A 14,539-nucleotide genomic window follows, 5' to 3' on the forward strand; every position below is an offset into this window, starting at 1 on the left:
CCCCTGAACCTGGCTGTCAGCTCAGCAAGATGTCCTCCAGCTTGTTAAAGTCTTTGCAAAGATCTTGCACATCTTCAGAAAATATTTAACATGAAGAGTTAACTCAAATTCCAAGCATGATAAACCTACTTTTTGGTGTAAAATATTAGTTTGGGTTTCTATAATGAGCAATGAGCCGTGATCTTATCTGCATGCAGAAGAACAGACGCCGCAGAGACAAGTCAAAGGTCAGGTACCAGTTATAGCACCCCCTGCTGTTCATTCTGTCAGCTGCAGGCAGATAAGCGCTAATTGCCACTTGAGGAGAATTATTGTTTGAAACGGATGCACAGCCAGCTTCAACTTTAATAACAGACACAGAAAAAGAAATATTCAGGTTCTGTTCAGGTTAAATTAGAAGTGGAGCTGCCTGTTATCTTCAAATATGGAGATAAATTCGGTATCGGAGTAAAAACTGCTGAAGCAGGAAGAAGTGATCACGCGCCTGCAGCCACGGAAGAAAGTGACCTTTGAAAGTGTCGCCGAGGGGCCCAGAGCCTCCATCTAAACTCTGGGCTCAAATCGGCTGAAAGTAACCCCCCCCCTCCCCCCACTAAACTGGGCCCAACATTTTCCAGAAGAAAAACCATGAGATGGATCCAATTCAAACAGTTCAGTAACAGTAGAGGAATGTCCAGATATCCTGATATGGGTTATATAACGGTGGCTGGGGGGGCAACAGGCCTCTGTGTGTTTAACATCAGACTGACGGGAGCGGGTGGTGAGGGTCAGAGGTCAGCAGGTCCAGGCCTGAGCAGGTCTCTCAGGTCATGTTTCCGACTGGACTCACGTGGCCGTCCAACGTTTATATTTTGACACTTTATTGGTCGTAAGACTGATCAAAGCTCAGGAAGCTACCACACAGCCCCCCCCCCCCATCTGGTTTGTTTATCTTTACGATATCTTTTTTTTTTTTTTACGATTTAAGATTTTTTTTCTAATTTTCTGTTTTAGTGAAGTCAACGACATTCCTGCCGCCTCGGCGCTTCTTTTCAGCGACTTTTATTTCATCCTCCAGTGACATAGTGACATAATAATGCATCGAAAAGGTGAGGAAATAAAATCCAGCTGCACATGTTTAAGTGTATAAAAGCGAGGGAATGTTTAAAAAGAACAATTTGCGAAATCTTGCACGACTTTCATATCTGAAGTAGAAAATTCCCGAGGAATTTGGACTGGGTCTCTGCCTCAGGACCTCCGGACGGGCTTATCTAAATTATGGAAAAGGACAAAGTCAAGAGGATGAAGGAACAGAGCGAGGAAAAGGGAACAAGGTCGCACGTACGTGGTGAAAAGTTTCTTTGCACTCTACCAGCCGGAAGCCTCAATCTTGGCCTTTGCACATATTTGTGGGTGTGAGTTCGAGTCCCCAGACCCGTGTTGGTCACAGGTTTCCTTCTCCTGACGATGGTGCCCTTCCTCCGGGGTTGTCTGTCCATCCCTCCTGGCTTGTGGGGGAGCTTCCTCCCAGAGCGGAGCTTTTTCAGGAGGTCTTTAAAGCCCTCGAAGGTGGCCCGGAGCTCGGAGGTGTGGGACACGTTCCTGGCCGAGCCCAGTTTCCCCAGGAGGTCTCCAAAGCTGCTGAAGGTGACCTTCAGCCCATCCACGTCCCCTCTGATCTCGCTGAACTCTTGTTCGAGGTTCTCCAGGGATTGCGACATCGGTGGAATCCTGAGGAACGACAAGAAATCATCACACAAGAGGTCCGATTTCCATCTAATCATCAAAACAACTTTTCCTCCCGGGAAAAGCTAAAAAGCGTCCTCACCGCGAGTAATCGGGCAGCACCGCGTGGTGGTGGTGCAGCAGCAGATCTTTGACCTCCGCCATGATGGAAGATCGCCAGTTTTCCAAAATCTGCGTGAGGTTGGAGGAGTCGCTGGCGTTGACTCCGTCCGCTGGAGGCCAGAGAAGGAAAACAAACTCAGCACTCGGGTCTCAAATCGGGTTAAACGCACAGACCCTCTCACCTTCTCCCCCGACGCCCAGCTCGGATCCCCGGGCGGCGCAGCAACTCACGGAGAGGACCAAGAGGAATCCGGAGAGCTTCATCGTCTCTGGCAGAAGCTCAACCAACTGCTGCAAAGGGCTCGTCCGTGCTGGTCGCTGGGGAGCGTCTGCAGCTCTGAGACCAGGCGCAGACCTGGGCGGGTCTCCGCTCCCGTATAACTGTAGGATTTCCAGGAACTGTTGGTTGTGAAGGTTCAGCAGCAAATGTGGGAACAATCATGCGCCGCCAGTTGTGCGATGACCTCATATCAGGGCTGCTTTGCCAGAGAGGAAGGGCTGCTGTGCGTCTCCGGGGGATTATATAACCTTTGGAGGAGGCCTCACATTCGTCTCAGGCTAACCAGCGTTTATGGAAACTGGAACCCCTTTAAAGGCGGAGCAGGAGCCACATTACCACCACAGTCCTGGAAGCCCCACCCCCCGCCCCTGTGTTATTAATTTAAAAAAGCACAGGAGCAAAAACAGACACATTTATCTGCAAATTCTTTTTCATTCTTTTATTCGTTTTCAAATCCAGATCAACAGCACGCGTCTCCCAGGGTCCCGGAGGAGCAGCTGGAAATCCAAGAGCGGGCTTGCTCAGCAAACGGCCCCTGAATCAGTACAAAAATGAAAAGGTCCCCGTCATCTGGTAACGGCAGAAAATTGGGGTGGGGTGGCGGTTGGGTGGGGTGGGGGGGGGTTTACAAATCTGTCTGCAAATTAAAAATATACTCTCAAAGCAATTACAGAGAAGCTCATGTCTCGTAAATAGCCAAACCCTCTCAACTCTGGAGGCCCGTTTCCATGCCAACAGGGGGTGGTCCAGGTCTGTGCAACAGAAAGGGAAAGAAACCATTCCAGGGATCCCTGCGTCTCACTGGGTACGGTGTTAACGATTGTTGACACGCAGGAGTTAAACCTCTGCTCAGTTTAATTATCGGCCACCTCTCTGGGCCCAGGTGCTGGTGACAGAGCACTGGGAGCACTGGTTTTATCCCAGTGAGCCAAGAGCTGAGGGAACCAGGCCGCCATCCAGAGATAACCTGTTACAGACGGTGTAACCAGAGCTTGATTCAGGTCAGGTCTGGTCTGAGGGACGGGGGACGGGGGGGGGCGGGCGGGGGACGGGGCAAAAATGAGCTACATTTCAGGCCCGGCTGAGTTCAAACCAGTAAAACCATCTGTAGCTCCCAGATGTGATCTGGGCCTTGAAAAGAATTTACTAGAGGGAACCTGGACTCCTGAACTGGAATTACTCTGGAGATTTCAGGTCTGGGACCTGAACTTGGGAACTTGTCAAAAGGATCTGAGGGGATAAAGAAAAAAAAAAAAAAAAAAAAAAAAAAAAGCATCACTACAATCTAATAATAATAATTAAAAAAAAATTAAATATCAGCATCGTTCTTGAACGTCCTCATTTTCCAGAGGACTTGTAAGAAGGAGCCGGACGCTGATGTGACAAGAGTCTTTGCTGATGTCCCGGGTCACAACAGGATTCATTGTGGGTGGGGGGGGGGTTATTCAGGGAGAAGGGGCCTCAGCCAAAAGTGCTTTTACCTTGATGAACCACCGCTGCGCCGCTGCCACCGAAGGGATACAGAACAATTTAAACAGTTTGGTTGCTTTTTATTTCAACTCTGAATTTGACGTAAACAAGCGCGGCCCCTTCAGGCGCCGCAGCAGCCGCTCAGAACGGGAAGCCAAGCTAAACTAAACCAAACCAAACCAAAAAATCGTCCGGAAACCTGGTGGCTGATCCCGGTGGAAACACGCTGTTGGCTGGGTGGGAGGAGATGGGGGCGGGGCTTTAACTGCGGGGTAGGCTGCACATTTCACAGTGCTCTGTTCCAGGCTGGTTCATGAACGTGCAGTGGAGGCAGGACCACATGGCGGAGGAGGAGGAGGGAACCGAGGGGCCCCCCATGGCCTCGTAACCCAGGGAGCTGGAGGGCTGCCCGCCGACGGTACCTGAAAGCACCAGAGAGCGACGTTATCCTTCTGTAGCGCTCAACGACGTCTATCCTGGTTTTTGTGAATCCCGGAGGAAAGAGGAGGGAAAGGACTTACTGCACAGCTGCTCGATGGTGGCCCACTCCTCGAATTTCTTCCAGGTCTGTGCCAAATCTTCATTTGAAGTCCTCACAGCGTCCAAGAGCAGGCCGATGCTGTCCTGCGGGGACAATTACAAACGGAAGTCCGTCTATGACACCGCGAGGAGGTCAAAATCCGACTACGGCCCGTTAGAACCGGTAGCCCGGCTTTTCTGTAAGCGGAGAAAAGCTGAGGTTCGCAAGGGGGGTCTTACTCTCAGAGGCATGACTTCATTGGTGACGAGGAAGAGGAGTAAATGGAAGTCCGAGACGATGCCCAGGAATGCTGTGGAGGTGCACTGGGACAGGTACGTCGACAAACTGTGGAAATTCTGCAACCAACACAAAAGGAAAACATGTCTGGACTCTTGCAACACTGTGACAACCAACAATAATAATAATAAAAAACCCTCTCTGTCAATAATGTTAGAACTAGCAGGAACACAATAAAACCAAAGCAGTGGAACCAAACTGGGATTCACAGCTCAGGGCATCAATACACCAGAGACCGCCTTTGATTCCAGGGAGCGTTTAAGTATCCGGAGAGAAAGACGGGGCAGAAGAGACTTGCTTGGAGTAGCTTTTGCAGAGGAGTGGAGCTCTTGAACTCATCAGAGAGTTTGACACAGCAGCAACACTTCACAGCGGAGGGAGAGAGGATCTGGAACAGCTGGGAAAGGTACGGACCAGCACCAGCAGAGGCTCCCTTCCAATTCAAACAAGAACTAGAATCCTCTTCCTTTCTAATCCCAGTGCCAAAGCACGACTGGAACTGCAGAACATCCTCAGCCAGTGTTTGGAAGCAGAACTATGACATCATCTGCTTTTAGTACTATGAACATCGCTGCAGTTTGGCTACAGAGCCGACTGCTCCCTAAATGAAACAATCTAGCGTGTGTGCTCTGAACATTTTTATTTCCCATGAGCACAAAATGTCGCATCATCTCGTCTGGACACAAATATTGTAGCTTTAGACATGGTGAAGGATACAAAATAAATGCACATGTATTCCAAACTAAACTCAATCACACTGTTTTAAACAGGAACAAGACACTTTCACAATGCTAGGCTAAGTCTAGCTTAGCATAGTGCGTTTTCAGGAGTGATTTATGACTAATGACAGATCAATGATGAATAAATTGTATATTTGTTGTTCTGAAAGCTGCGTAGTGAACTCCAGAACCGATCCAAACCCACCCAGTGCTGCTTGTTCTGTCAGCTGTGCACAAACAAGACTTCGTTTAGATGTTTCTTACTTGTGTTTCTCCCAGAATGTCTCGGTTCTCGATGGGGAAGCGCTGTGCGGAGGAAAAGGTGTACTGAGGGTCCTTCGGAAAAGTGGTGGTTATCTGGGGGATGGGGGGGACATCTCACTGAGCAACAATCACACTCCATACAGCCGTAAGAATAAATGTTTAAAGAAAGCAAACAGAACATCTTACGTCTATGATGAGGTACTCCACAGGGAGAGGTCGGGCTAAAAATGTCACATCATTTCCAAATTTGTCCGTGTCCTTTTGGATATACATGAAAACAATCAGGTGACAGCCACTTAAAACTGAAAGACATCTGAGTACATCTAATGAGCGTTATAACCAAGGCTGCTGCGGCGGGGACGGAGTCCTACCTTGTAGAAGACGTCTGGTACGTACTGCTCAGGGCTGGACTCTTTAGCGAAGCCCAGCTCAGGAGCGTCTTTGCAGGGAAGTAGGCACTCGTCTCGGACCAAAGCCATGCACTGGTTCGACACCTGATACCCTTCGAAGTGAACCTGGTTGTCTGGACCACCTACACACACACACACACAGATTCATTCACATCTCATCACGGTCTATTAAATCAAACTGATTTACTTTATTGTAAAAACGTGGCAACTGACAGCAGATAATTGCTAATGGCCCAGTTAAGCTCTAAAAAGGTTATATGAATAAATAAAACATGCTTTGACCTCACTCGAGTACAGACGGACGTACCTGTTGCTACAACGGTGACAAATTTGGAGCCAAAATAACCATCGCGGGAGAGCCTGCAGGGGTTTGAATGAAGGTTCTGGAAGTATCCTGCCGTGATGCACTCCTCTGCGCTCAGGTAGTGTGAATCCTAACAGAAGCAGAGAAAACTGTAGCGAACGACAAGCGCGGCGGCGTTATCGGGTGGTCATCGGTGGCCCTCACCTTGTTCCTGGAGTAACAGACAGTTCCTATCCTCATGTCCTCAGAGAGAAGGTCGGTGAAGATCCACCCCACCTGAATACCAAAGAGAAGCAACAATATCGCTGATGATGTATCTGCCACATCCTCACCAGCAGTATTCTCTAATTACTGCTTTTGGTTTTATTGGGCCCAACACCAACCAACCTTGCAGAGGCCCAGTTTAGCTGCGATTTCATCCACGGCTGCTGCTTTAGGATCGTCGATCAGTTCCAGGCTGTTCTGAGTGGCATTCTGAAACAGGGAGTTTCAGACAGTGTCCCGATCAAGACTGCCTACGTGGTTCCAGACACTCAATATGGCTGAAGAGGTTCACCTGTGGAGGCTCATAGATGGCTGCCACCTCAGCTCTGATGCCCAGAGGGATGTCTTTGTGCTCAGTGTATCTCCCATACAGGTATCCCATCCTCTGATTCCCCGTCTTCCTCCAGAAGTCCAAGAAGCGGTCAGCGATGGTGTGGTTCTCAAACATGATGTTGTCCACGTGTCTGTATTTCTGGGCGAACAACATCTGGATTAATGCGACATTCTTATGAATTCCAAGAAAACAGATGGGAATTTGGGTTTAAGCGTGCAAAATGCTCAGATTAACACGATTAATCGCGTGAGCTCATCAGTTCAAGCACGGAACTAGAAGTAAACAGATCACAATCCCACCCCAGCTGGTGCCAGCTGTGATCAGAGCAGACATCACCTACCTGTCTGTTCAGTGTGATGGCGCTGGGCTGACACTTGGTGCAGATTCCCTCTGGCCAGGGAGGATGGCCCTCGCAGCCCGCCTTGATCTTACAGCTGATGTTCTCCAACGCTGCAAACTTTCCCCTGAACACGAGCAAAGTAGGAATTACAATGGCGACGACTATAGGAAAATCTTACGGTGGGAAAAGAAGGGGTTGGTACTTGTCGGCTCCTCCGGTCAGCTTGCGGAGATACGCGTGGAATGACATGTGCTTCACGGGAGGGTCGAGGTGATTCAGGTAGTCTTCATCAAAAGGCTGCGGAAATAGAAAATATCACCAGTTGTGACGTTTAAGACATTAAAATTTTTTTTGAAAAAGAGAAGATCCCTCTTACCTCTAATGGTACACAGTGCACACATTTTCCAAGGGCGCCATGGTGACATCTGTAACCAGAGAAAAAGGATCAGATAGCTGACATTTGAGTTTTTGAGGCTGATGTTGGAGGGAGGGTGGACTCTTACAGCTGGGGATCTTTGTTCCTGTAGATTTTGCCATCTTGTTTGGCCAAATACTGATCGATCTCGTCCTCCTGGACCTGGGGTGACGAGACCGAACGAGGGATCAGGGAGGACGAAGAGGGGGATGAGATAGACGGTACTGATGAAGATGAGTGCGGGGTGGTCGTGTCCATCACCTCCCCTGAGGAGGAAGGAGCTCCTGAAGGGAAAAGAAATAGCATGTCGCCATGCCTGCAAACACGACAGGACACAATAAAGAAAGTTAGACGTAGACCTCTCTTTTGAATATTCTATCTGAAATGTAATAACATGAGAAAAGATAAGTAGATTTCATAAATAATCGCAATAATATTCCATTGAGGTGTAACTGTGTGACTTGGGCTGCTGACTTTTACTTACTTAATTTTGAGCAGGCCCAGACTCTTGTTCTGGGAGATGATCTCTCCGGTCTTGTTGCGGTTTTGGTAAACAGAGAATCCGTTGGTGTTAAACCCAAACTCTTTGGCTACCTGAAGTGATGAGAATAAATTATAAGTTAATGTAAAAAAAATAAACAAAGTTATCATTGATTTCTGCATAACCGACCCGACCCGACACCACTGTCTGCCACAGTTAGCAGAATCAGGCCATACTTTTGATGTTTTAATCAAAATCCTGATTTCAGACTAGGTGGCACCACTGGTACTAAGCACAAAACTACACAGCTTCTAAAGACACACACTTGCCATCATCTCTGCGCTTTGGTAGAAATATATGCTGGATACGGTTACATGGAAAAGAAAAAACGTCCACACTGACAAGTCACAGGCTACATATCAGTGAAGAATGACTGCAATTGATCTGCTGGAGAACATGGGTACATCCATTTTTAATGAAGAGCTGCTGCAGTGCTCTGCTGCCGCTGGCCTGTTCAAATATAGATCTATCGGAGGCTTCGCAACGTCAGGGATGGGACGGTCCTTGGATACATTATTGGCATGCAGCTGGATAAAAGCAAACCTAAGACTGATGCAGGTACGACGCAGGTACCACCTGCATGACCATTGACCATAGCAATAAACTAAAAAGGCCCTTTTTGGGAACAAAATACACGACAGCAGGGAGAAGGAACACAAGGAGGAACGGTGCAAAGCTCCTTTCTGTGAAGCTGCAGACAGTAATTAGTAACAGGGCACGGTTAAATGCCTGGACACGGATTGTTCACTTGAAAGACATGTCTTTAATGGACAAGAAGCACAATGAATACCTTCTTTAGAAAAGCAGCAGCTGTTTCCCTCTTGGTGGAAGGAATTTTCTTCATCCCATCTGGGGATTGGACCCTGATGATCTTAGGAACGACACAGGAAGGAGAAATTATGGGGATGCAAACCCAAATACACACAACAATTAAGTGATTTTAATGAATACCCAATCTACATTCGTAATATTGACTTGACAATGTTTTAAATACGACTCTTGGACCATTCCGTCATCTTCGTTAGTGGCGTCTGTCTTCACAACGATGACAGGGCAGAAAAGTCAACAGATTCGGTTGACTGGTGCTGCGTGTTTCATTAAAGAGCGTTTTATCATTTTGTTGAGCTGATCACTCCAAAACACATCTAATCAAGCAACATGGAAGCTTACTTAGAGCTACAGATTTAAACTTACAGCATCTTGCCCTCACTGAGTCACACTAATAACGCCTAGCTAAGGTTTTCTAATGGGGTTAGGCATGCCAAATAATATCCCTGACATTTTCCAATCCGGCTTGAGGCTGGTCATATGGGTTTCCTCAAAGTCAACGATAACATTTAAAACACTGACTACTGCTAGCCATAGGGCTAAAGTTAGCCGGCTAGCTAAATAGGCCCCAGTCGCTATTTGCTATGATATTCGGCGAACGTTAGCCACCAAGCTAATTCTGCTGCCTCATCACTCCGGACTTTAGATAACAAGCTAGTTTTAACCTTAGCAGCACCGCCTTTTTGTTGTCGCTACGACAGTCGTTCGTCATACTTACAATATTATCTGTCATGATGACCAGTGAGTGCTCCCGATAGATATCACTGCGGTAGAAGTCACTCAACACAATTTCAATAACCTAACTGTCTGTCAAGGAAACTCCATCCCACAACTACAACACCGTGTGTTACACACATTTGTGACCGGCACAACGGTCCGTCACTAAAGCGACCCCGGCAGAAACAACCTCTCACGGAAAATTAGATCCCTGTTGATTTATCCGCTGCCATCGACCATCATCAGACATGATTTTATTGTATTCTGTTTAACACAACACTTTAAGTTATGTTTGATTCCCAGATATTAGAATACTCCTTAGTGTATTGATAAGTGATAAATGCCCGAAAAATTCACCTTTCCTTTGTTTTTGAGTTAAAATAATTAATTATCACTGTTTCAGATATTGTTTTATTTCCAAAATCTATAGGAAGATGTATAATCAATAATATAAATTTACTCAATGAGTCATTTTCGATGAAAATGAATAATTTATTTTTCCTCATCCCATAAGCTCAATTACAGTAAACACATAGAAAACACCACCAGCCTTTAAATCACCTTCATATAATCAGGGAAACATAAAAGATTTAATAGTTCTAATGTTATGGGTTACAGAAGTTACAAAATAGACTTTCTTAATTTCATAAACAGTACATGAATTGATTTTATTTTTACAACAGACCAATATCAGGACAGGTTAGGAAAACATTCCTTTACTGTCTAAATATGAACCGATGTGATAACGAGGTACCAATGAGAATCAAACAGAAAAAACTTAAAATGACAGATGAAAGATGGACAGTGAGGAAAAATAAAACATCTACAAGACAACCACAAAATACACTAAAATATTGTGTATAAAGAGAAACAAATACACACATATGGTGTAAAATATCAGAAATAAACATGTAAATGTAAAATACACACCCTCATTTACATTAATATGATCATATTAAGGATAAATAACGAGACAAGTAAAAGTAGTTCTAATTTCCTTTGGTGTCAGTACATTTGCAAGGAAGGAATTTTACATTTTCCTCCTGACACACATCAGATTTCCCCATTGGATGCTAAATTTGGTTGATGTTTAAAGGGTTTGGAACACAGGGAACAGTGAATTTCTCGAGGTTACCTCCCTGAAAAACAAAACAAAAAACTCCCACTCGCCGATGGAAATCCAGTGAACAGTTTACGAAATGCTGCCTTTCTGTTTTACAAAAGCCTCAGGGACGAGAAAGGAGGTGCTGAAGCCCGCTCGCTCCACGGGTTTGTCACTTTAACTCAGCAAGAGGCTTCCATGCGCGTTTCATAATGTGTCCGTTAGAAAAACAGAATAGCACGAAAAGCATGAAAATGATGGCCTAGAACAACCGTGCAGATCTAGTGAAGAGGTGAGACTAAAATAATCCTAATCACGAGTGGCGCCAGAGTTGGAAAAAGTCTGGTAAAAGAAACATACATCTTTTTTTGTAGATTACTTTTCTGTTTTTGTTGTAGCCGTTACGTGTTGGTTCCATTTTTAAACTCTAGGATGTGGAGCCTGAGGCAGATGGTTTGAAGTCCTGTGGTGGCCTAAAATCCCCAGAGGATCGCAGGGGGCGTGCGGGAAAGGCTCAGATGATGCCGTACTGAGCCAGCTCGTGCAGCTCCAGGTGATTGAAGGCCTCCCAGGGGCAAATGACGGTGATATCTGAAACAGAGAAACCGGAAATAAATGCAGCGCTCCAGACCTTTGATCGACGAACCATCAGATGCCACGCGAGGAGGGTGACCTCACCTGTTCCTAAACCCTCCATTCCTGGGATATCATCACCAAAGCTGCGGGGGGACAAAACCGTTAGACATCCTCACTTCATTGTTATCAGAGTCTGGAAAAGAGAGAAGAGCCACCCACCCTTGGACTCCCTTCTTCGGGGGCTTGCTCTTGAACTGGCGCGTCTGCCTCTGCTTGAACTTGGGAGGTCCTTTACGCGGGGTGGCCGGGCCCCCACTGACACGGGTGGCTGATTTGATCTCAGCTTTGGGCTCGAGGTTCATTTCAGCTGCGGCTTTTGTCGATGCCCCTCTGGCGCGTGGTCGTGGCGGCCTTCAAATTTTGGAAAGGAGAAAAGAGAAAGTGTTGATTTAGCCACCTTTACCTGTCAACTGCCGACAGATTTTAATCAAAGAATCTTCTCTCCGACCATATAATCCAGGTCGGAGTGTGTTCTGCAGCTTCTGTCACCTCTGTCTGACACCACAGGCCTTAATCCTCTTAATGACCTGACAGCAGCAGGCTGGATTTACTCATATTTCCATCTGATTGAATGCCTGAGAGTGTGTTCCACAGGGATGACCCAAACCACCTGTAATCCCTGGCTCAAGATAATAAGCACGCACACACACACACACACACACACAGCCGCACACGCGTGCATTTCAAGATGTCCTGGTGTAATCTCGTTAGAACAAGGACAGATCAGCGCATTCGCTGAGCAGGCAATGAGGGTCTCAGCGATCAATCGGGTCAGCACCAATGACAACCATGAACAAGTCTTATCAGTTAAACAGGAAGCTAAAATATATACTTTATTAGGATCAAAGTATAGGACTATGAAAGTGTTCTTGAAGTGGTAAGATCGGAAAAAGTCTCTCTAGAATCAGCAGAAAAGGGTTTAGGAATTTTTGATGTTCAACTATCTGGGAAAAAAAAGTTACAAAGTGCTAAAATGATCCTAAATTCATTTCCTGTATGAATATGTATCATTTTTCAGTCCTATTGCTCATGTATGAATATTAGGAACATTATTGGTGTTGTCATGTGTCATCAACTCCACAAGTGTATTTTTTAATTGGACTTCCTGAGGTCAAAGATCTGGTCATAGCAGCGTCAACCAATCTAAAGAATGAACTTTGAAGAAATTTCCTCTTATTCCATGCAAAACCCAGTTGCTGAAACAGTTGTGGCAGTAAATGTACTTACCCACTTGGGTGAGTGGAGTGTTGGCACGCTCAGCCCTGCTCGCGTCTACAGATGAGAGAGGTTCTACAGGTTCCTGTGAGCTCCGGCTCAGGATCCAAGCCCTTCTTATATGCTGAGGGAGATTACACAGGCGCCACCTCTTGTCATAAACATCTTGTGCATGTTGCACACATGCAAAGATTTTAAACTCCGTTTTTGTCACGTCACCAGGAAGATTTGTGGGATCCTTCTAGACGCGTGTTCGCTCAAACCCCCTGATGAAAGGGTTTCGTTTGAAACGTCAACCTAGCTGAGGTGCTTCTGCAAAATCTGCATGTTAACTGAGAGGGAAGCCAAAACAAACACAACAGCAGTTTAAGCTACTTCACCACATGTAGAAACTGCAGGGAAACATGGAGAAAACAGAGGCGACGTCAGATCGCGGGTGGTGAAGGTCAATTTTAATGATGGCGGGGGCCCATCAAATACCCCATGTATCAATGGAACGCTTTGCTCTTTGATGTTCTGCTCACGGTGGACTTGGAGCTTTGTTCCCCACCTTCTTTCTGTCTTTGTTTCGGTTGGGTGGGGGGTGGGGGGCGTCCCGTCCCATCCCAGTGTTTGCTATCATCTCCCAGCAGGAGAACGCGCACGCCCGTCTCTCTGAACACCCAATGTGCATCATCTCCCTTCACCATTATTGCGCCACCACATTGTTGGGAATTATAACAATCCCAGTTTGATTCAATTAATTTATTTTTCATGTTGTGCTTTTGCGCACTAGTTGTGTTTTAACATTTAAAGCACCTCTAAATCAGCAGCTTCTGACAAGAGACACGTTGTGGATTGAATAAACCAGGAAGAGCCTTCTGTGATATGTCTGTTTATCCTCGTTCATCCTCGGGCTGCTTCAACGTCAGCAACAACAATGGTTCATTTACAGCCTGCGGACTCAAAAAATAACATCAAACCTGGTCTCATGCGCACGTGTCGCTTTAGGCTAGAAGAATATGATACAAGCATGACGCAAATATGACACACTGCAGGTGCCGCAGCGGCGCTAATCTTTCTCCAGGATTTTTCCACCACGTCAGAGTCATTAGTTCAGCAAATGATCGGTTTGTAATCCCCTTCCTCACCTCCATCATAGTTAAATGTTGCAGGCTGAACATGGCCGCCAGCACCTCTCTAATCTGGGCATCTGTGCAGGTCCGTGACATTATAGCGGCACCAGATCTGGGTGAATGAAAGGTGTCATGCTGATACAAGCTGCCCCGTGTTAAATAACGATAATAATCACACACACAAAAATCAAAATAGCTGGGAAAATACCCACAAAAGTGGCTGAAGGGTCTCGAGCCCACGGGAGGTGTGTAGAGGTTGTTCACAGGCTTAAATGTGAGGAGAGAGATTTTAGAGAAGAGACAGGATTTGATGAATTTTAATTACTCCAGTTGTGAGAGGTCTTGTTCTTTTCCTACCACTTTTACTTTATAGTCTGTAACTTCAGAAATGTCTTTCAACAATTCGGACGCCCCCAAATCGGTGTGTATTTTACATTTACATGTTTATTTCTGATATTTTACACCATATGTGTGTATTTGTTTCTCTTTATACACAATATTTTAGTGTATTTTGTGGTTGTCTTGTAGATTTTCTATTTTTCCTCACTGTCCATCTTTCATCTGTCATTTTGAGTCATTTCTATTTGATTTTCATTGGTACCTCGTACTGAACATAAAGGGTAATATTATGGGCTCATCTATTCTGAACTACATTGATACGAATTAATACATTTTTATACAATGTTGGCACTTCTACTTTGCAAATGTTGTTTATAGGAGACCCAGGACACATACACACACACAAACACACACACACCCTACAACCACCTCTGGGAGAGCGCAACATACTTTCCAAATACAAGTATCTGCTGACCTCTAGTGGTAAGTCTTGGCCTTTAGAGATAATATGGTTTTGAAGAGATAACAGTAACACTATTTAATAATGACTAATACTATTTTCTGAAAACATATCTCTACATAGATGTATGTTTTTGAACTTC

General features: G+C 45.8%; 3 protein-coding genes across 5 annotated transcripts; all 3 read right to left on the reverse strand.

Moving 5' to 3' along the window:
* Window positions 1–1,015: 1,015 nt before the first annotated feature.
* LOC105416874 (uncharacterized) lies at window positions 1,016–2,385 on the reverse strand. 2 transcript variants are annotated; one of them, XM_011606880.2, is made up of 4 exons: window positions 2,010–2,380; window positions 1,808–1,937; window positions 1,325–1,710; window positions 1,016–1,250 (listed from the first exon to the last, which is right to left on the reverse strand). In XM_011606880.2, the coding sequence occupies exons 1-4, from the start codon at window positions 2,089–2,091 to the stop codon at window positions 1,228–1,230; spliced, it is 621 nt and encodes a 206-aa protein (XP_011605182.2). In that variant the 5' UTR covers window positions 2,092–2,380; the 3' UTR covers window positions 1,016–1,227. The 2 variants fall into 2 exon arrangements, with proteins under 2 accessions (XP_011605182.2, XP_029692791.1); XM_029836931.1 differs by having other exon boundaries at window positions 1,016–1,710; window positions 2,010–2,385.
* Window positions 2,386–2,531: 146 nt separating this feature from the next.
* nploc4 (NPL4 homolog, ubiquitin recognition factor) lies at window positions 2,532–9,688 on the reverse strand. The gene is made up of 17 exons (XM_003961058.3): window positions 9,532–9,688; window positions 8,776–8,856; window positions 7,929–8,038; window positions 7,533–7,760; window positions 7,406–7,454; window positions 7,232–7,326; window positions 7,030–7,153; window positions 6,648–6,827; window positions 6,479–6,565; window positions 6,296–6,367; window positions 6,095–6,221; window positions 5,749–5,909; window positions 5,564–5,635; window positions 5,378–5,470; window positions 4,337–4,453; window positions 4,099–4,201; window positions 2,532–3,999 (listed from the first exon to the last, which is right to left on the reverse strand). The coding sequence occupies exons 1-17, from the start codon at window positions 9,544–9,546 to the stop codon at window positions 3,839–3,841; spliced, it is 1,875 nt and encodes a 624-aa protein (XP_003961107.1). The 5' UTR covers window positions 9,547–9,688; the 3' UTR covers window positions 2,532–3,838.
* A 401-nt stretch (window positions 9,689–10,089) lies between these two features.
* pde6gb (phosphodiesterase 6G, cGMP-specific, rod, gamma, paralog b) lies at window positions 10,090–13,724 on the reverse strand. Of its 2 annotated transcripts, XM_029841985.1 has the most exons (6): window positions 13,614–13,724; window positions 12,496–12,607; window positions 11,717–11,887; window positions 11,428–11,619; window positions 11,311–11,351; window positions 10,090–11,223 (listed from the first exon to the last, which is right to left on the reverse strand). In XM_029841985.1, the coding sequence occupies exons 4-6, from the start codon at window positions 11,568–11,570 to the stop codon at window positions 11,147–11,149; spliced, it is 261 nt and encodes an 86-aa protein (XP_029697845.1). In that variant the 5' UTR covers window positions 11,571–11,619; window positions 11,717–11,887; window positions 12,496–12,607; window positions 13,614–13,724; the 3' UTR covers window positions 10,090–11,146. The 2 variants fall into 2 exon arrangements, with proteins under 2 accessions (XP_029697845.1, XP_003961106.1); XM_003961057.2 differs by lacking the exon at window positions 11,717–11,887.
* Window positions 13,725–14,539: the final 815 nt, after the last annotated feature.

The sequence above is a fragment of the Takifugu rubripes genome, chromosome 1 (assembly GCF_901000725.2).
Source record: "Takifugu rubripes chromosome 1, fTakRub1.2, whole genome shotgun sequence".
Lineage (NCBI taxonomy): Eukaryota > Metazoa > Chordata > Actinopteri > Tetraodontiformes > Tetraodontidae > Takifugu > Takifugu rubripes.

Excerpts from the sequence above, each read along its gene's own strand:
- pde6gb (XM_003961057.2), bottom strand. The coding sequence starts at position 11,570 with ATGAACCTCGAGCCCAAAGCTGAGATCAAATCAGCCACCCGTGTCAGT. Across the intron at positions 11,352-11,427 it reads CCGAAGAAGGGAGTCCAAGG|CTTTGGTGATGATATCCCAG; the intron begins GTGGGTGGCTCT and ends GTCCCCCCGCAG. Across the intron at positions 11,224-11,310 it reads AATGGAGGGTTTAGGAACAG|ATATCACCGTCATTTGCCCC; the intron begins GTGAGGTCACCC and ends TCTCTGTTTCAG.
- LOC105416874 (XM_029836931.1), bottom strand. The coding sequence starts at position 2,091 with ATGAAGCTCTCCGGATTCCTCTTGGTCCTCTCCGTGAGTTGCTGCGCC. Across the intron at positions 1,938-2,009 it reads GCTGGGCGTCGGGGGAGAAG|CGGACGGAGTCAACGCCAGC; the intron begins GTGAGAGGGTCT and ends TCTGGCCTCCAG. Across the intron at positions 1,711-1,807 it reads GTGCTGCCCGATTACTCGCG|GATTCCACCGATGTCGCAAT; the intron begins GTGAGGACGCTT and ends GTCGTTCCTCAG.
- nploc4 (XM_003961058.3), bottom strand. Across the intron at positions 7,455-7,532 it reads AGGAACAAAGATCCCCAGCT|ATGTCACCATGGCGCCCTTG; the intron begins GTAAGAGTCCAC and ends CTCTGGTTACAG. Across the intron at positions 5,636-5,748 it reads TACCAGACGTCTTCTACAAG|GACACGGACAAATTTGGAAA; the intron begins GTAGGACTCCGT and ends TATATCCAAAAG.